This window comes from Mustela lutreola, chromosome 10 (assembly GCF_030435805.1).
Source record: "Mustela lutreola isolate mMusLut2 chromosome 10, mMusLut2.pri, whole genome shotgun sequence".
NCBI classification, from domain to species: domain Eukaryota; kingdom Metazoa; phylum Chordata; class Mammalia; order Carnivora; family Mustelidae; genus Mustela; species Mustela lutreola.
The window spans coordinates 2,099,646-2,120,594 of record NC_081299.1 but is presented as its reverse complement, the minus strand read 5'-3'; the positions used below and the strand labels follow the sequence as shown (position 1 = coordinate 2,120,594).

General features: G+C 64.5%; 2 protein-coding genes across 11 annotated transcripts; both read right to left on the bottom strand.

Moving 5' to 3' along the window:
• Positions 1–282: 282 nt before the first annotated feature.
• On the bottom strand, positions 283–3,364 carry SMIM1 (small integral membrane protein 1 (Vel blood group)). Of its 7 annotated transcripts, none has more exons than XM_059135673.1 (5): positions 3,271–3,364; positions 2,837–2,974; positions 2,374–2,446; positions 1,114–1,232; positions 283–852 (listed from the first exon to the last, which is right to left on the bottom strand). In XM_059135673.1, exons 4-5 carry the CDS (start codon positions 1,221–1,223, stop codon positions 726–728), a joined length of 237 nt encoding a protein of 78 aa, XP_058991656.1. In that variant the 5' UTR covers positions 1,224–1,232; positions 2,374–2,446; positions 2,837–2,974; positions 3,271–3,364; the 3' UTR covers positions 283–725. The 7 variants fall into 7 exon arrangements, with proteins under 7 accessions (XP_058991656.1, XP_058991661.1, XP_058991659.1 ...); XM_059135678.1 differs by having other exon boundaries at positions 1,114–1,367; positions 2,791–2,974; positions 3,253–3,358; XM_059135676.1 differs by having other exon boundaries at positions 2,791–2,974; positions 3,253–3,358.
• An 877-nt stretch (positions 3,365–4,241) lies between these two features.
• Positions 4,242–20,696, bottom strand: CCDC27 (coiled-coil domain containing 27). Of its 4 annotated transcripts, XM_059137071.1 has the most exons (13): positions 17,376–20,675; positions 16,781–16,916; positions 15,595–15,705; positions 14,876–15,033; positions 12,511–12,690; positions 11,348–11,431; positions 10,649–11,069; positions 10,357–10,487; positions 8,290–8,367; positions 7,912–7,998; positions 7,786–7,833; positions 5,808–5,912; positions 4,242–4,487 (listed from the first exon to the last, which is right to left on the bottom strand). In XM_059137071.1, the coding sequence occupies exons 1-13, from the start codon at positions 17,562–17,564 to the stop codon at positions 4,362–4,364; spliced, it is 1,854 nt and encodes a 617-aa protein (XP_058993054.1). In that variant the 5' UTR covers positions 17,565–20,675; the 3' UTR covers positions 4,242–4,361. The 4 variants fall into 4 exon arrangements, 3 of the variants coding, with proteins under 3 accessions (XP_058993054.1, XP_058993053.1, XP_058993052.1); XM_059137070.1 differs by having other exon boundaries at positions 7,786–7,998; positions 16,781–16,913; positions 17,376–20,671; XM_059137069.1 differs by having other exon boundaries at positions 7,786–7,998; positions 17,376–20,670.
• Positions 20,697–20,949: the final 253 nt, after the last annotated feature.

Genomic DNA, 20,949 nt, shown 5'->3' with positions numbered 1-20,949 from the left:
GCAGGGGGACTGGACAGAAGCCCTAAGCAGAGAGGCCTTGTCCGAGGCCAGTCAGGTGAGGCAGGAACAGGTCCCACCAGTGGCCAGTCCTCGGGCCTGCCCCCAGGGGCTCACGTCCCACAAGAAGGTCTAGCCAGGCAGAGACACATTCCAAGGCCCAGAGCTGAGGGGGAGGGAGGGCAGGCCCCTCCCACAAGCTTCCCACTGTGGTCTGAGTGCTCCCTAGCTGGCCTCACGCCAGGCTGGCGCCTGGGTCCCGGTGGAAGCGGCTGTCACCCATCCTTCATTCAACAGACTTTTAATGGCTGCCTTGGCGGGGAAGTGCCTTCCCATTGGATCCACTCCCTCAAGAGGGACACCCCCTTCACAGCATGGAAGACTGGGCCGTGGGCCCCAGGCCCGCCCGGGGAGGACCTCTCCCTGCAGGGGCTGTGGGGGCGGGTCCTGCAGTCCCAGCTCCAGCGAGCCCCTCTCCCAGCCACGCATGTCCCGGCTAGCCACGTGCCGCCAGGCATGTGCACCTGTGTGCCCACGTGCTGGCCAGTGACCACAGCACGGCGGGGGGCAGGGGGGCTTCTGTCCAGAGAGAAGAGTCTTCTGTACACGAGGACCGTATATATGGGGTTCTTTGTACACAAAAGGGTGCTGGCATACAGGGGTCGGTCCGTCCAAGCCCACGTCCCCACGCACCGGCAGCCAGCCCCGAGCGTCCGTGCTGGGCAGCCTCATTTGCACTTGTGCACGTAGTAACCGGTGAGATAGCCAAGGATGAAGATGACCCAGAAGACGGCCACTCCGCCCAGCACCTTCATGGCAATGCCCAGCTTGCCCGAGCACAGCTTCTGGGAGATCCTAGGGAGAGAAGCACCCACACATGAGCCCGTCCCCAAGTAGACTGGGGGGCTAGGCTGGAAAGGAGAGGGCCCTGGGGCAGGGGGTCCCCGAAGGAGGGTGGCCTGTGCACTCTGCCGACTCGGGGGACAGGAGGGACCCCAGCGAGGGAGGTGCAGGGCCCGGGCTGGCCGGGACTGCCAGGGCTGGGGTGGGGCGCCCTGCAGCACAGAAGCCACCAAGGGACGAGGAGCCTCCTCCCGCGGGCCTGTGGGCCCTCACCGCTCCCAGCTGCAGGGCGCCTCTGCGCTGGACCCGGCCGCCACGTGGACCTCGTCCTGGCTGCGGTCATCCCACCTGCTGTACTGGACGCCGCTCTCCTGGGGCTGCATGCTGCAGGGCTGCGGAAGGAGGAAGGAGGGGCAGGAGGCGGGCCGAGGCACTCTCGGGCAGGGAGACCAAGGCAGGCGTGCGGGTGTCCGACTCCCCGTAACCCATGATCCCGGTGAGCGCAGCGGCTGGGGCTCTGTGTGGGGCTGCAGTGAAGGCCAGGGTCTGGGGGGGGGGGGGCTTGTGGGCTGGCTCCCCCCTCCCCACCTCACCTGGCTTCCCAGGGGACCAGGACTCCAAGTGGTGGGGCCACTTGCTCAGGGTCACATGGGAGGAAGCCAAGGCAGAATTCCAACCCCAGGAGGCTGCAAACCCTTCCCTCAGGAATGTTAGAGGCTGTCCCCACCCAGGGGGAGGAGAGGGGGCTCTGGCATAGCTGAGGCCGCCCTGGCCGAAACCATGGGTCCTTGACCTCATAACTGCCTGCCTTCCCTCCCCATTCCTGACTGATAAGGCCCCGGAGCCTCTCCAGAGGCTGGGAAGACACGGCACGCGGCGGCGGCTGGTACGGGCCAGACCCTTCCCAGGAGGCTGGAGCGTCCAGAGCACCGGCAGCTGTGTCCTGTGTCCTCCAGCCGGACCCAGGGGCAGCCCCCCCTCCCCGCCACTGCCTACAGGAAAAGCCAGAGCCTGTGGGTCCCTGGGCCTGCCGGGAGTGCAGGAGCTGGAGATGCAGGGGTCTCCCTGCTAGGGACCCCCTTCCACGGAACCCCGGAGAGAGGCTTAAAGGCACAGCAGGCCCACGAATGGCAAGAGGCTAACCCAGAAACTCAGGAGATGGCAGTTCGTACCCGCCCCCAACGCGCTTCTGCATCCACCCTTCCCCCATCCCAGGCCAGTGGGAGGAAGGAAGGGAGCTTGTCTCTGAACCACGAGACCTGCCTCTCAGGTCCTCTCAGGTCGTCTCAGGTCGGGGCACCTGCTTTGCCGTAGCCACTCAGATCAGTGGCTGTTCTCAGGCCCAAGGGAGGCCGCGTGTCTGCACAGTGTGGGCTGCGCTTCCCCAGGTGTGTGTGGGAAAGGGGCTCCAAGCCGACTCTGGGGCTGCACACCTGACGTCCCCTCCTGCCGCCCGTGGGCAGAATCCCCATTCTGTCCCAGCAGCAATGTGCCACCCCAAATGACAGCCGGGGCCCAAGACAAGCTTAATACCTTGGCTCTTGCTTTCCCACGTCACCAGGAGGCCCGCAAAGGGCTGGAGCGCAGCGGAGCTCACGGTTTCTCACTTTGACCAAAAAAATAGCAGCCACTTTCCTCCTGCCCTCGCACGATGGCCGGAGCTGCAGCAGCCACACTGCAACCCAGATACCCCTGCAGCACCAGCCCTCACCCACTTTGGGCTTCTTGAGAAGAGTGAACCCCACCTGCTCAAGCCTGGGCTCCTGCGGCGGGCAGGGGAAAGTACTCCTGCCTGAGGTGGTGGCTCTGAAGCCACCTCGGCTGGATGGAGCCGCCAGAAGCTGGGGAGGTGCTCAGAGCGGGGATCCTGAGGGCCTGGCTCTCCAGCCCCCATCCCCCAGTACCTGGAGACACCCAAGCTGGGGACCCTCTGGGGCTACCACCGCATACCTCAGACCCCTTCTCCCCCAAAGCACCTGAGGCGCCCACAGCTTACGAAGGGAGAGTCCTGGCGGGGGGGCCCGGACTCCGGCGCCCAGGAAGGCGGCCAGGCGGCCAGAGCCCGGCCAGTGGATCTCACCCGCCTCCTCCCAGGCCGCAGGTCAAGGTCCGACGTGCAGCGGATCCCCGAGGCCTCAAAATTAAAAAAAAAAAAGAAAGAAACAAAATGAAGAAAAGGTGAAGGGGAGAGCCCTGCGAGCAGCGGGAGGGGAAGCGGGCGCCGGGGTGGGTGGGGGGGGTGGGGTGGGGGGGGGGTGGGGGGGGTCCCCGCTGCCAGCAGGAGCCGGCGGACATTTCCCGCACGCGGCCGCCGGGCCGGGTCAGCGCTACGAGCCCCGCCCCCCGCCCACCCCGCAGCTCCGGGACCCCCGGGCGGCCCCTCGCACGGCAGGTCGGACGCGGCAGGCCCACCTCCTCCGCCCGCCTCACCACGAAGCTGCCCTGGACGCGCGCTCCACCGCCCTCGGTCCCCCGCGCCGCGCACACGTTTCCCGGAGGGAGGGGCGGGGCGGCCGGGGGCGGGGCAGCGGCGAAGCCCGCACCCGCGCGCCCACCCCAGGCCCTAGCTGTTCGGAGGGCGCGGCGGGAGGGCGAGCGTGCTGCCCGGGCAAAGGCTGTAGGGGCTGTAGGGGCTGCAGGGGAGAGGCGGGGCTGCGGGGGGAGCGGGGACCACGAGGGAGAGGGTGCCGGGGGGACGAGGGGTCGGCAGAGGAGGGGGGCCCCCGTGGGCTGGGGTCTGCAGGGGAGGGGGCTGCCCGGGCAGCAGGGCCCTCGGGGGTCCCAGGGGTGAGGGGGCCGGGCCACCCCCAGACCGCGCGGGTGCCGGGCACTGGTGCAGAAGCGGGCCCTGGAGCCTCCCGGCTCTGCTCCGACCGACGAGGCCGCCCAGCCCGGCGCCCCCGGGGAGCCTGCGCGGGAGTCCCCGCTGTTCCTCGGCTCCCGCACTGGGCCCGCGGCGAGCGCGAAGCGGGAAAGGCCGGCTGCGTGCACAGGCGGGCGGAGGTGGGGGCCGAGACCAGCCGCCGCGCTCGGGTGCCGGCGTTCAGCGCGTCGGGGGGCCGCGAACCTGCGAGGTGCGGGACGCAGACCGGGCGAACGCGCAGATCAGGGTGCGTGGCCTCCTAGAGCTTTCACTCCCGCAGCAGTGACGGGAACAGGCGTCGAAAACGGCCGCCACCGTCTTCCAAACCGGTCCAAGCCGTGCCCCAGCCAGGGGAGCCCCCACCTCGTGGGTTTGTGCAGCAGGGGGAGGGAGAGAGCGGATGGGCACCGAGTCTCAGGCCTCCCAAACCTGAGGTCTCGGGCGTGGGCCCTGGCTCAGTGTGGGGGTCTCCCCAGGAAGGGGGGCAGTGTGTTTGTGCCCCAGGCCCCCATAAGTCCCCAGAGAAGGAAGAGCTGAGTCCATGGCCAAGGACAGAGTTTAATTCTAAGCGAAAAGGCCAGGCCACACAGGGGTGGCCCTGAGCTGGGTCCCCACGTCCACTGGGCGGGCAGGCGGCGTCTGGGGGCCCGGGCTGCATCTACTTGGAAGTGGTCTTCTTGGACTTGTTCAGGAAGGACAGGGCCTCTGTCTGCTGCAGGGGAGGCACTCTGACGCCTTTCTGTTTGAGCTGATTGTAGTCGTCGGCTCTCTCAGAGATGATCCTCTGCAACAGAGATGAGCCCAAGGCTGCAGGGACCCTGCCTCTCCCCCCACGAGGGCGGCCGGCCCGCAGCAATGGTGTGCCCGGACCGTGGCTCTGTTCTCCAGCGGGGAGAGCTCTGGTCTGTAGTGTTTGCTAACTTCTGGGCTGGAAACACCCGCACCGGGGCTGAGCCCACGCCCGAGACGAAGCCACAGAATTCGGAGTTGGGAAGAGATGGCTGCCACAGGCGGGCGGGAGTCCCCTCTCCCCTGAAGCAGCGCCAGCTCCACTTACGTCCTCCAAGAATGTGGAGCCGCCCAGACCAAGAGAGCTCAGAGGCCATCGAGTCTGTCCCGCACACAGGGAGATGGCCGGCCCCTCCCTCACCTCTCCTGCTTTGGCGCATCACTGTTTGGTGTCCAGCAGGGGGAAGGGCTTCTTTCCTGGCTACTGGGGGCTCCTGATGACTCCTCCCGTGGCTCGCTCCACACCAAGCAACAGGAGCCTGGCGGCAGCAGCCCCGCCCCAGGTCGTCTTGCAGGTCCCCCCACCAGGCTGTTGCTACCCTACAGGGCCCCACCCCATGACACAGAGGAAGCAAATCAGGCTCGGGGAAACGGGGGGTGCCAGAAGGTCATAGGCACCTGCTGAGGCACAGGCCGTGCCATGGGAGGCTCGGAGCGCGGGGACAGAAGCGGCCCCTAAGGACAATCCATGGGGCCCTGCGCAGAGCACGTGACAGTCGGGGGCTCTTCTCCCAGATCCCCGCCCCCAACGCCGTGCCCAGAAGGCAGACGGGCTCTCTCCCATGTGCAGAGGGCGGCTCTAGGGCTCAGCAAACCCAAGAGGCAGCCCACCGCTTGTCAGCCGAGGCCCACGGAGGTGGGGGGCTTGCTCCTGCCAGCCCCAAAGCCTGCACTGTTTCTCCTACCCGCCTCCCGCTGTGAGGCCTGTGCTTGGGGTCAGCGAGATGACAGCCTGAACCAAGGCCAGGGAGGGGGGGCCGTGTCCGGGTCCTGCTGAGGTCCTAAGAAGCACCCCCCAACGAGGACAGAAGCTGGTGGGGGGGGTGCTCCTGCTGCTGGCGAATCTCCGGGACCTCAGCAGCTTGGCCCCGTCCACACTGCACCCCGGAGCTGAATGCTGAGAGCAGCGCAGCCTCACCAGAGGGAGATCTGGTCCCCTCTCCCCAAGCTGAGAGCAAGGATGATCCCGGGGTACACAGTGAATGGTGACACAGCCAGGACAAGAATGGGGGTCCCCTCAGTCCCCAGCCACAGATCAGCAAGGGGCACCCTGGAGACAGCCTCAGGGACCAGGAGGCAGCCCAGTGCCGGTTACCTGCAAAGCTTCTAGAACGTCATTGTCGGAGATCTCAGTAGCAAAAGACTTGGCCCCGGAGGTGCTGAAGGTGGCCTGGATGATCTTGTTTCTCAGTCTCTCAAGCTGTGAGCAAAGGCAAGCGGGGAGCCAGTCACGCCCACCCCTGAGGGAAGCCTTCCAGACGGTAGGTCTGTCCTCAACTCTTCACAGCTTTAGGAAATGGAAGTGTTTGGAGGGGCCGCAGGTCCGCCTGTGAGCTAGAAGGTGCCCGATCAAAACCCAGACCCAGGGCACTGGGCACTCAGTCTTTAAGACTTTCTACTACCTTTTTTTTGTTTTTTTAATTGAAGAAGTAAACCTGTACAAAAAAAGAGAAAAAAGCAGTACAAGGTCTTCAAAGCGTCCCCAGGCCATCCTGTCCCCAAGGGCACTGGCAGGCCCTTCCTGCCCCGGGGGGAGACTCTGTGATGCCCCCGGGGAACACCCTGCCAGTGGATGAGCCCCTCACTGTTAGCAGCGAAGGGAACACCAGGCCCTCCATCGGTCGTCCCTCTGTCCCAGTGTCCTCCAAGCCCTTCCTCCTGCTCTCGGGAGGGTGAGGCAGTTCGCGCTTGGGGTCAGTGCAAGAACCATGTTTGCATTAGCCAGCCAGGAGCCAGGCGGTAACCAGGCGTTAACTAGGACGGAGCTGCTGTCTAGTCTAGCTGTCTAGCTGTCTAGTGTAGCTGCCGACAGCATCGTCGTGCGAGTGCCGTGTCCCAGCCCACCTCCTCCAATCTGTGCCCCAGAAGCACTCAGACGGGTCCCCCAAGTTCCTCATGAACAGAAGCCCTGACAATGCAGAAGTGCCACGTGGGAGCCAGCCTCCAGGGAGCCTGCCCCGCCTCCATAGGGCTGAAGGCCGGTCCACTTTGCCCCGGGACAGCGTTGAAGTAACAGAGGGCGTGTTAGGAGCCCCTGGATCTTGGGTGGGGAGGGGGCTTCCTTTCTTTCCAATGTGGATTGAGGCTAGCTCTGAGCTCTTCCCTATGAGGTGTAGGGGTTACCGAGGGAATGGGGGGCCTTGCCCCCTGTACTGGGAGGTGACTCCTGCTGGGCAGGGGTGACGGTCACCTGGGTGTCCAGCCACAGTGCCCCACGGCGCGGGCTGTCTCAGGCGTTACTCATGGGTCACAGCATGGCACCACTCCCTGCAGCCCCCAGACCTGCCCCATAAACTTTCTCAACACGGCCTTCCAGGCACTACCAGACTCCAGAGAGAACCAGAGGGGGCCACTACGCCTCATCCACACTCTGGCAGGGGGACCACCGGATGATCCCAAACAGTTTTAGGAGAGCGAGTGGGCCCTGGGTGATGCTGCCAAGCTACCCACCGGGAGGCTGGCCCCTGCGGGAGTGGGGCAATCACGCCCCGCCACAGCAGGTACTGGAGGGGGAGGTGTCCCTGCGAAAACCTCCGGGCACAGGACTTTCTCTTTTCTGGTTTTTGGATTCTGGATCGGGTCGGCTCTTGGCTGATTTCCTTCCGGCCCGACGGCCCTGCGCCTCTGTGCTTCTGCTGGCCTGCAGCATGGGGGCTGCGACACGGGGGGGGGGGCTCTCCGCACCCCAGCGGCACCCCCGCGCAGCTCCAGGGGGCTGGAGGGTTCCTCGCCCCTCCAGCTGCAGGCTCTTGTGTGAGCAGCGAGGACGCTACGAACCCCGGCTTCCCAGCACCGTCCGACGGGTCGGGAAGCTGCCCGGAGCCGCCCGGAGCCGCGCCGGACCCACGCGCGCTCCCCGAGGACGACAAACAGACGGCGTTGCCCCGCGCGCCCGGCCCCGGAGCGCTCCTTCCAGGCCGGCTACCCCAACCCTCGTGCCCCTCACGGCGCAAGCCGGACGCGGCCCGCCCGGCCTCGGGGCCCCCTCCCGCCACCCCGCAAGCTGTGCGAGCCCCAGCACCCCTTCGCGCTCCCTGCCGGAGTTCCCGGAGCGCCTCCCCCGTGTCGCCTACCCGGGACTGGGCGCTCTCCAGGGCCACGCGCGCCTGCTGCTCGGCCTGCTGGATCAGTTCGTTCTTGCTCAGCATCTCCTCCTGCAGCCACTTCCGTCTCTGCAGGTGGTTCTGGTTCTGGCTCACCTGCGCCTGCAGCTGGCTGACCTTGGCGTCGTACTCCGCGATGGCGCGCTCCTGCTTGTCCAGTTGGCTCTGCAGCTCCGACACTTGCTGCAGGGAGCCGGGGAGGGCCAGGGAGTTGGCCCCTCGGCCCAAACGGGTCGCCTGCGTCCCCGCCCGCCCCTCCCGAGAAAAGGCAGCCGACGTTCACGGACCCCTGGTCGGTCTGGAGCCAGCGACGGCGGAGGGGCTGCGGGAGCGCGCGCTTCCCGGCCCGGGGGGCTGCCGCAGTCGGGGCCCCTGCCAAGGGCTTTCCCGCTCGTCTTGCCGGCGCCATCAGGACTGACGGCCAGAACAGCGGCCGGGCTGTTCAACCACACCTGGCGGCCACCTGGCGGTCACCTGGCGGAGAAGAAGGTTGTCCTTCTCGATGATGCCCGTCATCTCTTTGAGCTTCTTGTCTTCCCTGAGGTTGGAGAACTGGAAGGCAGACGGGGGTTGGCTCAGGGGACTTGGGCGCAAGGGGACACAGAGCGCTGGCGTCCAGCTTTTCTCCCTGAGCCTCAGCACGGTGAAAGCAGCGGGATTTCTGCCGGCCGGGAAGAGGGGAAGACAGCAAACACATGGAGAGCTGGAGAGCAGGGCCTGGAAGGCCAGATCCTCAGCCAGCAGGGGCGGGAGTCGAAAACAAGCCCAGCTCACTCTTCTGGTCCCTAAATCTCAGAAATCCCAGTGCTTCTGGATCTGGAGTCTGAGGATTGGTGGGACTTTTCCAGAAACTGAGAGCTGCCGACCAGTCCCTGCCGGGATGGCCAGGAGCCTGCATCATGGTCACGTATCAGGAGGCTGGATGTTGGGGGCACAGCAGAGGGTCTCTGGCTGCAGAGGTGCCAGGCTCAGGGGAGGGTGGACCCCCCCAGGCTCCAGAGGGGGGATGCGGGTGCCAAATGTGGACGCCCATGCTGTCTTCCCGTTTTGGCTCCCAGAACACCAGTAGCTAGGCCTTCTCATTCTAGGCAAGAAATTTCCAGGTTCCCGGAAGAACTAACAAGATGACCTTCAAACGCTCGGCCCACACGTGCCCATGCGTGTGAAGCACAAACTTACTACCATGTGCTCAGAGACCCCACTCAGCTCTGGCACGAGTGAGGCTCTCTCAGGAATGACAGACACCAAGACAGCGACGCAGGGCAATTGCAGAGGATTACAAAGGTTGGGGAGGTCGAGCCCAGCTATGGTGAGTGTTTCGTAAGGGACAGACAAGACACTGAATCGTGAAATGAAAGGACGTTCAGAGAACAGGGAGAGCTCAGAAGCCGTCCGTGGGAGAAGGCAGAGCACAGGGGATGGCTGGGTAAAGTGCCGGGAACGTGGGCTGTAGAGCAGATGACCCGGAGATGGGGAGCAGGAGGGAGCAGACAGCAAGAGGAGGAGGTACAGGGGCCCGGGGACTCCAGGAGGAGGGTTCAAGAAACAAGACAGAGGGGAAAAAAAAAAAAAACAAAATAAACAATGTAAACTTCCAGAGAGGAGTTTCAGGACACCTGGGACAAAGACAGAGCCCCGCGGTTTTCTGTAGAGGCAGCAGCGGACCCAGACCGCAATCCCAGGCAAGCCAGAGTTGGGAACGTGCAGGGCTTCCCCCAGCAGCCCCTGCTGCGAGGGCGCACGGGCAGCGCCTTCACTGGGGATGCAAAGTGCTCTCCCGGCTGCGGTTTGGTATCCCACCAAATTCTATTGATGTGTACAATAAGGACATTAGCAGAATGTGTGCCCCTCAAGTTTACACACAATCATTCTTTCATCAGAAGACTTCTGCAGGATGCGCTCCAGTGAAAACACAGGAGTAGATCAAAAAAGAAAAGAAACCTTAATCCTGTTCGGCAAAACCCGTATCTGAGTCCCAGATGGGCATGAGCTGCTGACAGCCCTACCCCGGGCACCCCATCGTGGTGGGACGGCACTGGCGGGGGGCTGACCTCCTTGTGCTGGGGGCCCCAGGGAGGGGGAGGGAAGCACTAGACCGTGCGAGGCTGGAGAATATTCCAGGATGGACATTAGAAGCATGCCATCTGGAGACCTGCAAAGTGATTCCTAAGGAAGAATTGAGAGCAGTCGGCCCAGGGGGCTGGGCACACGAGAGGGGCCAGGATGGGACACGCCCCTGTTGGATGACAAACCCGTGAGATTATTTCACTTTTTAGGCTGTGCTCATGAATAACTTCGATAAAACAAAACGCTTAGCAAAGGCGGGGCTCGGGGGACCGGCATGTGCTTAACCCCCGGGACCCGAGCATGCGGAGATGCTGGTGAGATGGCCAGGAGCCAAGCAGGCCAGGGAGGACAGTGCGGGCCAGTGGGCAGTGCAGGGCCAGGGGGCGTGTGTGACCCAGGACGGGCCGTCCCGGCTCAGGATGGCGGGGGTGGGTGGGGCTGCTGGTGCCCGCTGCGTGACAGGGGCACGGCCACCTTGTTGGACATGGCCTGTAACTGTTCCTTCCGCTCCCGGAGCTCCTTCCTCAGGCTCTCATTCTCCGTGCTCAGCGTCTGCAGCTGGGCTTCCTGGAAATCCACTTGGCGTTGTAAAGATGCGATGGCCCCTGCGTGAGGCGTGGGGAGGAGGAGAGAGAGGGCGGGGGGCTGGGACGCCGAGACAGACGGGCTCTGTAGCCCCAGGCGGAGGGCGGCTGCCTCCTGCCTGGGTCCCTCAGTCCCCCGGGCCTCCCTTCCTCCGGGGGCCCCCGGGCCCCCAGCGCCCCACCTGTTGCGAGCGAGTATCTGGTCCTGGTGATCTCCAGGTCTGCCTGGAACTCCTGGATCACCTGCTCGTACCCCTCCAGCTGGGCTATCAGCTCCTGCTCAAAAGCCTCCTCCAGGGAGCGGGAGCTCCGCCTGCACTGGTCCTCCTCCTCCTCCTCCTTCTCCTCCAGCTCCAGCCCCAGCTCCAGCTCCTCCAGCTCCTCCAGCTCCTCCTCCACCTCCTCCACCTCCTCCTCCTCCTCCTCCTCCAGCTGCTCCTGCTCCTCACCCCCCTCCTTGGGTGCAGCCCCCTTCCTGCCTGCTGGGCCCTTCCCTTCCTCGTCCTCCGCTGCCTCTGCCTCCGCGCCTGCAGCCTCTTCCTCTTGGACGCCAATGTTGTCCAGGTCCTCGCCTCGGCAGATCAGGGCAGACTCCTCCTGACACTGGGGGAGGGAGGGGGTCCTGGGCAGGAGTGCAGGGGCGAGGGAGCACACTGCCCACTGCCTCGACAGTCTCTGGAGACCACCACTGCCCGGCCTCCCTGGGGCAGGAGGGCTGGAGTCCCTTTTCTGGGAGCTGCCCCGCCCCCCTGCATCTGGTTCCCGCAGGCGTGGTTGAGGCCGATGTTCGGAGCTGCAGGGAGCACACCAGCATCGTGCAGCAGCCCCGGACAGCTAGCCCGGGGCCCCGCCTGCCCGCCCAGGGTCCAGCCGGCCCGCACCTGCCTCCAGCGCTGCAGCAACTCCTCATCTCTGAAGAAGGTCTTCAGGATGCTCAGCCTCCCAGCGGGCTTTGGCACAGGGTCCTGGAAGAGTCCGCATGAGCCCCAGGGTTCCGAAGTGCGCCCTCAGCTCCCCCAGGTGACCTGCTGAGACCTGTCCTTCTGCAAGGAGACAGTAGCCTCTCCACATTGCCAGGGAAAGGGGGACCCGGTGTCTTCCTCCCAATGGCACTGTCTTGGTGAGAAAGTGGGTGTTGACCTACAGATGGGCCCTGCCGGGGGGATGGTGACCAGCCAAGGGGCAGCCCTGGGAACAGTGTGGTTTCTGGCTCCCCTGGATCAGCCCGAGAGAACAGCCTTGCAGCAGTGGGCAGCCCTGCTTTGTTCCAAGAGCGGAGGGCCAGCCTGCTATGGCCCCGCTGCCTGTCCCTGCAGGCCCAGTGTGGGCTCACGCCTCTCTGACAGCCCCCAGAGGCCCGGGAACAGTGAAGGCAAGTGATGCTCCCAGGCCTCTTCAAACGCCTGCTACCTCTGCCCCCCCCCCGCCCCGCCCCGCCCCGCCCCGCCCCGTATGATGCCATCCGTGTGTGCGGCAGCTTTCTCGGGTGGCATCATGGGGATTATGTGGTGATCTCAGGCCCCACCCCACCTCATGTGTGCCCCTGGCCTAATGCCAGGGTGTATCCCCAGGTATAAAGGAAATCAGGTTTTAGAAAGACCAGGTGACCGACTGCCCCCACCCCCACCCCAGGACCTGCCTCATTCAGTCCTCTGCCCAGACCTGGGGAGGGGCAGCTCCCCTCTCCCTGCTTTATACGCAAGGACCCTGAGCACCCGGCAGCCAGAACAGATGGGGTGAATCCGGGCCACCATGCCCACAGGGACCATGGCTAAGCCAGGGCTGGAGACTTCAGCTGCTGGGGGCCTTTCGACCTCCAGGATCTCAGAGGGGCCGGCCCTCATCTTATAGGTGAGGAAAGTGAGCCCAGAGAGAGACATGACCTGTCCCAGGCGTGAGAGCAAGCTGGCAGCCTAGCACAGGGATCTGAGCTCCCACGAGAACGTGGCAACCTTCTGGGATGATGGGGCCTTAGCCAGGGGCCTGTGGCCACCAGGACCTTCGGGCGACTGGGAGCAGAGCCTGCGGCTCGGCCCCTACTCACCCTCACACACTGGCACACAAATGTCTCCTGGCCTTTGCTTTTCAGGAGGCACTTCAGCTGCCTCTTCAAGGCCTCCCTCTCCTCCTGGAGGGCCAGGACCTCCTCCTCTTTCTTCCGCAGCCGCAGCTCCAGCTCGGACAGGCGCTTCACCTCCTCCCCCAGCGACAGCAGGCAGTGATCCTGGGCACAAAAGCACGGGCAGCCCCTGGGTGCCGCACGGGCTCCCCCGACCCCCCGCCCTCTCTGGGCACCGGCACAGCCACATCTCCGAGCCCACAAAGAGCAGACCCTGACATCCCGGCCACTCCTGCCCACAGGCAGGGCCCAAATCCTCGCCGGGAGAGGCTCCAGGCACCTCCCTTTCAGGCCTGGGTCCGGCCAGCCCCCAGTCGTGGCGGGGGACACCGTTCTTCCGCACGGCCCCGCACCGAGCCAGCAGCACCTCCGAGAGCCACCTCCTGGGGCGGGTCAGGGAGCCAGACCCTCTGCCCCTCCCCCTTCTAATCTCATAATCTCAGCGGTGGAGACGGGGTATGACATGTTTGGAGACAAGGACTCGCCATCAGCACTTTGAACAGAGAGCACAGAAAAGGAAGACCCTGGGGCCGGCGGTGGACCCCACACCGTCCCAGGAGGGAAAGGAAAGGAACTCGGAACTCCTCCAGATATCTGGGGTTGCAGTGCTGGGCTCCTGGGAGGCCCGTGCGTCAGAGAACCAGAAGGCGCAGAGGAAGTGAGAAAGCGGCTCAAACAGAACGATAATGAACACGATCAAGATTCAAGTCCACAGCTTCAAGATATCAACGCCGCGTATTGAGACTGAGCTGCGGTGAGGACAGACTCACAGCCGCCCACGCGTGGGCCAGGGCAGGCAAGGAGACCAGGCTGGGCATCCACCGGAGGGACCCGGGAACGAGCTGCGGCTAAGGCAGGAGCGAGGGACAGCAAGGTCGGGGGCGCAGAGGCCCAGGCGGAGGCGGGAGGGGGCAGGGGCAGGTGTGGCCGGACCTCGGGGACCTCACGGGTGCATGGGATTATGTACGCGACTACGCTAAAATAGCTTGGCAGAAAGCACACTCCTTCCCCCGGGGCCATAGTGATCCAGACCCATGCACCTGCCTCACAGCAGACGGCGGCTGCAGAAAGGGAAGGCTCGTGTCCCCCGTGTCCCCCGGGGCCGCTGAGCGGACATCGCCCCAGCTGCGGGTGGTTGTCTTGCCTCCAGGGGAGACGCGCTCCCTCTGCCGGCTCAGACCAGGTGGAGACAGAGAAAGAGAACCCTAAGGACAGCTTCCAAGCTCCTGGGAGCAGCCAAGCCTGAAGCCCCTCCCGCGGCCCCCTCCCACGAGGGAGCGTTCTCCTTCCCGCGGTTTGCCAAGAACTTCGGTCGACAGAGACCTGCGTGTCTCCGCTTCACTCTAGCCTCGGGCTTTCCCGAAAGCAGTCAGAGGATACGGCACTTCTGAAACGGCGACATCTGTCAGAAAATGCAGAGCGTCGGGAGTAAAGGTGACATTTAGGCCCGCGGAGCCACGCCTGGGCGTCGCGCACCCACCGGCGGCCCCACACGGCGCGGCGCTCGCTTGCGCCCTGTCTTTCTCTCCCCTGCAGCCAGGAGCGGGTCTGAAGAGACCGTCGGGCACAGGCTCCGGCGAATCCATCTGAAAGTTTACATGAAGCAGACGCATTCCTTGAAAAACACGGCTTATCTACACTGAAGCAAGAGGGAGAAGGAAGCCTGAGTCTCTTCCAAGGAAGCGAATCTGAGTCGGCAGCCCCGGCCCGTGGGGGCTCTCCCGGCCACGGGGCCTCAGGGCCGCATGCCTCCCCTCACGCAGACTCTTCCAGAGAACACAGCAGGAAGGAGACGGCGCCTCCCCACGCCCACGTCTTGACTGCTCGCTTTAAGGCCACAGTGACTCTGACACCGAAGGCCCACGAGGGAATGACCGGTGGGCGGGGCTGTCGCCAACAGTGACGCTGAGTGTGACATCACGGCCGGTGACCTCGCAGGCGGGCCTCTGCTCACGGAGCCGATCACTACTGTTTCCAAGAATATATCCTCTTCAGTGGAAATGGTGGGTCAGAGGTATGGATGGTGACGTCATGAGACGTGCGGCCCCTGCTCGCCGGTGGGGACAAGACCCCGCCGGCTCGGCCCGCCAGAAGGCCCGAAGGAAAAGAGCCGAGTCGTGGGAGCCTAAGGAGGGTCCTGGGGGTCCTTTTCGGCCGCGTCTGGGGACCTGCTTGGACAGCTAAGCAGACACCCGAACAAGAGGGCTGGCCAGGCCTCCTCTCAAGCCGGACACGCTGCTGGGGCACCAGGGTCGCGCTGCCGCTCAGGGCTCTGCGCCCACGGCCGTACCTTCTCGTGGATGACCGAGATGTACCAGGGTAGCCGCCTCTTCGGGTAACTCCGCGCCAGGACAGGGCTGCTGGGCACCGGGCTCATGGTCTGGGATTCGCTCCTCTTCCGCAAGTAGTTGAACTCACAGGCACTCTTACTAAAGGGAAGGAGGTGCCCTGTGGAGAAGCCATGGGTGTCAGACTCTTTGCGGGCTGAGCTGCCCTGGAGCCTTCCACGGGGGTGTCCTCCTCGCAAGACCCCGCAAGGAAACCCGTCACTGCCCAGCTGGACTCCTCCACACCTCCTCCTGCTGGCCGTCTACGTCCGTCCCTCCCCATCTGTCCCTGTGTGTGTTGGAGAAATGGAGGGAGATAGTCAAAACAGCCCTTGGAGACCCCCAGAGGGTAGGAGCCAGGACACCAGGGGTCATGGCCTGGACATTTGTGTGGGGTTTCCTCGCATTCAGACCTCTGTGTGCGGAGATCATCTTTGGATAGACCGAAGCAAGCCCATTTGTGTGTGGGAACAGCACGTTCTACTCGCGGAGGGACGCATCCTCTGTAAGGGCCGTAGGGTCGGGCAGGGGGTCCTGGGAAGGGAGTCCCATGCGGGCATGATCAGGGAGCCCCGGGGGGAGCAGCGGCCCTGGCAGGTGCAGGCCGAGGCCTCAGAGCTTGTGTGCCAAGGAGAGGACCCCGGGGCCGTGCTCATCCTGGCGCAGCAAGCCCTGCCCTCACCGTCCACCTTCGTGTCCGAGGCCCGCTGGCTGCAGGACGGGTCCTGGGTCACCTTCCAGGAATCAGAGCCCGTGCACAACTCCTCAGCCACCTGGGCCGAGGTGGCTGAACCTGCAGAGGGTTAGAAACACCTGCTGAGGACAGTGAAGGCCACATCTTCCTAAGAACTCCCGGGCAGGGAAGACGATTTCCTTTCTTTTTCGACTTCAAGTGGGATTAAAGGTGACTTTTCTCGGTGGATGTACGGGATTGAATCCCGCGACTAAGTGGAACCACGGCTCTGTCCTCCTGCCTGCCATTTCTGTGCCCACCGGGAACAGCCCAGGTGCAACTTAATCTCTGCAAACTCGTGGTCCTCCTGGAAGGTCCTGGAAGAGCCCGAGTTCCCTTCTGAAACATGGCTCAGCCTCAAAGTCTCCAGAAGGCCCTTCTACCCAGAGGGGCAGACCCCATCTCTCCCCAGCCATCAGGAATCATGCCAGTGGCGGGGGCCCCGTGGACTGCGTGTAAGACACAATGTGGCCCCTCGGCCCATCCCAATGCTGCCAGAATTCCTGGACCGGGAATACTGGCTGCTCTCTGAAGTTCCAGCCCTGAGAAAGGGGAGCTCAGGGCCCGCACAGGTCAGGGCTCCTGCTCGGACATGAACAAGGCCCCCACGCTAGCCACAGGCGCTAAGCCTCCATGTCCCTGTCCCTGAGGACAAGGCCATGTGTGGGGACGTGGACCAGTGCAGGCCCAGGAACTGGGAGGCATGGGGCACTGCCTGGCCTGGCCACTGTCCCCTGTGACCTCTGAGTGCCTGGCTGCTCTCAAAGCCTCTTGCTCTCCCAGGTCAGAACGACGTGAGGTCACCCCAGACGGTGGCTGGGCCCCTTACCAGGGTTTGTTCCTATCTTTGGCCTCATGACCTCTTTCCTGCAGCTTCTAGAATTTTGAAGCGCCTCCCTCTCCCCTGCTCCCAATCCTACTGAGTCTGGTGAATGAGACAAGAGGAAAGCAAGAGGCCTTTCCTTCCCCCAGCCCTGCCTCCGGCCATGGGCCTGCTGCGGCTGCTGCTTCTGCGCGCACAGGGAGTTCCCACCACGGGCCGCTGCTCTGGCTGACCAGGGTCGGGAAGGTCAACCCGCTCCTCCTGGGAGGGAGGTTGTTTCCACGCGGGGGCCCCCTCGTGGGCGGCTCTCACCGTAATGAGACATGGACGTGGCCTTGGTGCTGAACTGAGGGCAGCCAGGGCGCTCGAGGAACGCCTTTCTCAGCTCATTCAGTTTGGCCGTGAAGCTGGTGTCCTCGGGGCTGGGGCCTTGCTTGTACTCGCCCTGCTGGAGTGGGGACAGCAAGACCCTGGAAGCCATGTGCACCGACCACAGCCCTCTGCCCCGTCCCCAGGAACCGCAGACTTCAGGACAGGCACACGCTCCCACTGGAGAAACTGCCAGCATCCATCTGGGGCCCGACTCTTGTCTGCCTGAGCCTGCGGTGGACTCGGGAGCCGGCCAGCTGCTCTGCCCCGTCGTCCTCCTCTCTTCCCCCTACTCGGCTCTTTTTCGAGCCGCCCCACCCCCGAAGGCTTAGGGCGGAAGGCCACCTTCTCTCCCAGGCTTCCGGGCTGCCAGTTCTTTGCACGGCCGGAATCAGCCCATCTTTGTCCATCATCAAAGCCTACTCGGAAAACTGTGTGAGGCGCCCAGGCCCTGAGGTCTTCCGTCAAGGGCGAGAAGCAGGCCAGCCCCGCATTAGCTGTGCCGTGGCCCGGCAGTCGCCCTTCCCTGACCCCGCACCTTCTTCCTGTAGAAGCGGCTGATGGCCTGAGCCGACTTGCTGAGGGACTGCTGTCTCCGGCGGAGCTTCCACTCCGGGACCAGGTTGTCCCGGGTGGCCATGCACTGGAGCAGCATCAGGCCCTTCTCCATCAGGTTGGGCACCATGCTCTGCTTCTCGGGAGGGCTGGCTCTGCCGACCGGCAACATCCTTGGGGCAGGGCAGGAGGGCCGGGGCTGCCTTGCACGGACAGCCCCTGTGCGCCTCTCTGCCTAGAGCAGGTTGTCGAGGGGAGCAGGGGCTTGAGCGTGGACCTGCTGCCCGGCACAGCCCTGGACACGACCAACTTCGGAAGCTCTATGTCCTGTGGGATCCTGGGAGCACATGTGGCATCACAGATGTCTCCATAGCAACCACACGGGTCATCCGTCTTAACTTGCTGGGACCTGTCCTCACTGGGAAGAACGGCGTATCTCAGCCTCTCAGCCGTGCGAGGGGCTGCTTCCCTCTGGGGCAGTGCGCAGGCCACACCTGCACCACTGGCTCCCCTCGGGGTCAGCCGTCCACGTCTTGGGACTTCTGTCTTCTAAGTACTCCACCTCGTTTCTCCACCTGTATCCCTGATGCAACGGTCACCGCTCGACTCTGTCACCTTTCCCTTGCAGTAATCTCCCCGCGAGTTTTGTGTGACACACTCTTAATTTACGTTCACTCCCTCTACCTCTGTCCCCGCCTGTGCCCAGCAGCCAGCCCACTCCCTCCCCTGCACGTCCCCTTGTCCCAACGCTGGGCTCGGGTGTCACTGCCGGAACAAGGAGCGTGCTAGGCACCCGGGGTTGAGTGAGGTTCGAGGTGGCCCCCTGGGCTCCTGGGGAAGACCCCTGGCATGGGCACCACTGTCCTCACCCCCTCAGTCTGACCTTCTGCACCCCCACACTGCGGAGTCCTTGACAACAGCACCTGTGCTACCCACTGTGTCACGCCAAACGTCGGTGAATTTGCTAGCCTGCGGTGACATGCGCCTGGTACTCTGTGTGGACGTGGCTCCGGGCATCTGCCCACAGTCCTCCTTACCTGTACGGTGCACACGCACATCTGTGCAAACATCTCCCCTGTGCACACAGTCCCACAGGAAGCCCAGCCCATCTTGGCTGTGAAAGCACATTCGGTGATGATGGGATTGGGGGCAGGGAGGTGGGAAGGCGGCTGGAGCCGGGCGGCCGGAGGTCAGACCCCAGCGCCGACGTATCAGGACCTGCCCGTCCCTGTCTAGCTCCCAGCCCTCTGCGCCAGCTTGCTCATCTCTGCAGTGCGGGTGCGAATGGTACCCATCTCCTAGAGTCGCTGTGCGGATTTACTTGGGAAACAGAGAGAGAGAGAGAGAGAGAGAGGTGTAGGGGCACCTGGTCAGTAGAGCCCCGACGCCGGCTGCGCTCACCACTGCGGTCCTCACCCTCCTTCCGCGTCACCTCGGCCCTGTCCGGGCGACCGGGAGCACCCGGCGGCTGAGGCTGCGAACCACGGGGGCGACTGGTGAGAACGCACCGTGCCGGCTCCTGCTTCACCGGTGCGCGTCGCCGGCAATCTGGATCCTGTGGAAGCCATAAAGCCGATGCCCGCTGCCTTTGTCTGCCTTCCTGTCGTTTCGACGCCCCAGGTTCCTCGCTGAGTTCTCCCTTACGGAGCGTCTGCCAGGCGCCAGGCACTGCCCGAGGCCCCAAGGGCACCACGGAGGCGCCCAGACGGCCCGCGTGGCGCTGTGACCCAGGCTTCTCTGGACCACGGGGCCTGTCCTCGCAGGGCCGCTGCTGGCGGGATTCCGGAGCAACTGCTCTGACCTGGCTTAGACGCGTAGGGAAGACTGTTCCAGGACTGCAGCAGGGGGAGAGACGGAAACTCAACACTGAATACGGTGCGGGGTGGGGGCTTCAGCCCAGGAGCAGCAAGAGAGGTCGCCGGTGGAGATTGCTCAGAGGGGACCCCAGGGGCGAGGGGAGTCTCACTCAGGACAGGCTGAGCGCTCAGACGGAGGGCCTGGCACTGGGGGGCGCGCAAGAGGCACTTGGTCACTGTCAGGGCTCCAGGGACTCTCTGGAAACGGGTCTAGGATTCTTTTTGGAACCCGGCTTGGCAAGAGTGGAGGGGGGAGGGGAGGACTCTTCCCCACCCTGGCTGCTGCTTTGCACGGCGTCCCCTCTGCATGTGCCTCTGTGTCCAAACTTTCCCTTTGCCTGAGGACGCCAGTCATCCTGGATGAGGGGTCCCCCTACTCCCGTAAACCTCATCCTAACTCAACCAATTCCATCTGCAATGACCCTGCTTCCTAATAAGGTCATGTTCATGGATATTGGGGTTAGGACTTCAACATGTGAATTTTGGGGAGACACAATTCAACCCTGGGGTGGGGGTATGTGGTAGTTGGGTGACACGTGATGTAAGGAGACAGGGTGTCCCCTGCACCTGGTGGATCCCTGAACTCTAGCTCTGGAATGAACAATACACTGAATGTCACTCAGGCTCTCCAGACCGGATTCCCCAGCCTCAGGGCGCCGCAAACCCGCCAGGGGCATAACAGGCGCTTGAAAACCGCGGGGCTGAACGATGCACCACTTCTGGCTTCAGGGACCTGGAAGAGAAACGCGTAAACGCGGAGGGCGCTCCAGCTTCTTCCCATACTTGATACCGTAAACTGTCAGGGCCGGTGCCAGTGCCCGCCTCGTGGGTACTGGGGACAGCGCGGTGACGTGTGACCTGCAGAGCTTAGTCTGTCCGCGGACATTGGCTTTTCCTTCCTTGTGACTCCGCCGTGACCCAGGACGGCCTCCTGAGTCCCCGGAAGGAGGCCAGATCCCGAGCGGACCGCGGCTTAGCCGGGTACCCGATCCCGAGCGGACCGCGGCTTAGCCGGTACCGGATCCAGAGCGGACCGCGGCTTAGCCGGTACCGGATCCCGAGCGGGCCGCGGCTTAGCCGGTACCGGATCCCGAGCGGACCGCGGCTTAGCCGGTACCGGATCCCGAGCGGGCCCCGGCTTAGCCGGTACCGGATCCCGAGCGGACCGCGGCTTAGCCGGTACCGGATCCCGAGCGGACCGCGGCTTAGCGGGTACCGGATCCCATGGACAGGGGCTCGCTCAGTTTTCAGGGGCGGTCGTTGCACCTTCTGTTTTCCCCGCCCCTCAGCAGGAGCCCCGCCCCTAACCCCGCCGAGGCCCCGCCCCTCGCCCAGACCCAGCCCTTGTCAGAAGCGCTCCAGCTCCGCCCCGCTTCGACCACCCCCGCAGGCCCCGCCTACAGTCCCGCCCCTCGCCAAGAACCAATCCCTTCTTAGAAGGGCCCCGGCTCCGCCCCGCGCCCAGAGCCCCGCCCCTCAGCTGGAGCCCAGCTCCCCAGCCCCGCCTATACACCCGCCCCGCCCCGCTCCGACCGCGCCCCAAGGCCCCGCCTAAACCCCGCCCCTCCAAGAGCCACTCCGGCCTCGCCCCGCGCCCAGAGCCACGCCCACGCAGGACCCGGCGCCCTACCGCCCCCGCGCTTCCGGTTCCGGGTCGGGGCGGGGTCGCGGGGGCTTTCCTCCGCGGGGCAGCGGCGGGGC

Bases quoted from the DNA above. Each gene is read 5' to 3' on its own strand.
- CCDC27 (XM_059137069.1), bottom strand. From the start codon at position 17,564: ATGTTGCCGGTCGGCAGAGCCAGCCCTCCCGAGAAGCAGAGCATGGTG. The intron at 11,070-11,347 runs GTGCGGGCCGGC...TCCCTCCCCCAG, and splicing joins TGCTGCAGCGCTGGAGGCAG to TGTCAGGAGGAGTCTGCCCT. The intron at 5,913-7,785 runs GTAGGCGACACG...CTTTGCTCACAG, and splicing joins TGGAGAGCGCCCAGTCCCGG to CTTGAGAGACTGAGAAACAA.
- SMIM1 (XM_059135673.1), bottom strand. From the start codon at position 1,223: ATGCAGCCCCAGGAGAGCGGCGTCCAGTACAGCAGGTGGGATGACCGC. The intron at 853-1,113 runs GTGAGGGCCCAC...TTCTCTCCCTAG, and splicing joins GCGCCCTGCAGCTGGGAGCG to GATCTCCCAGAAGCTGTGCT.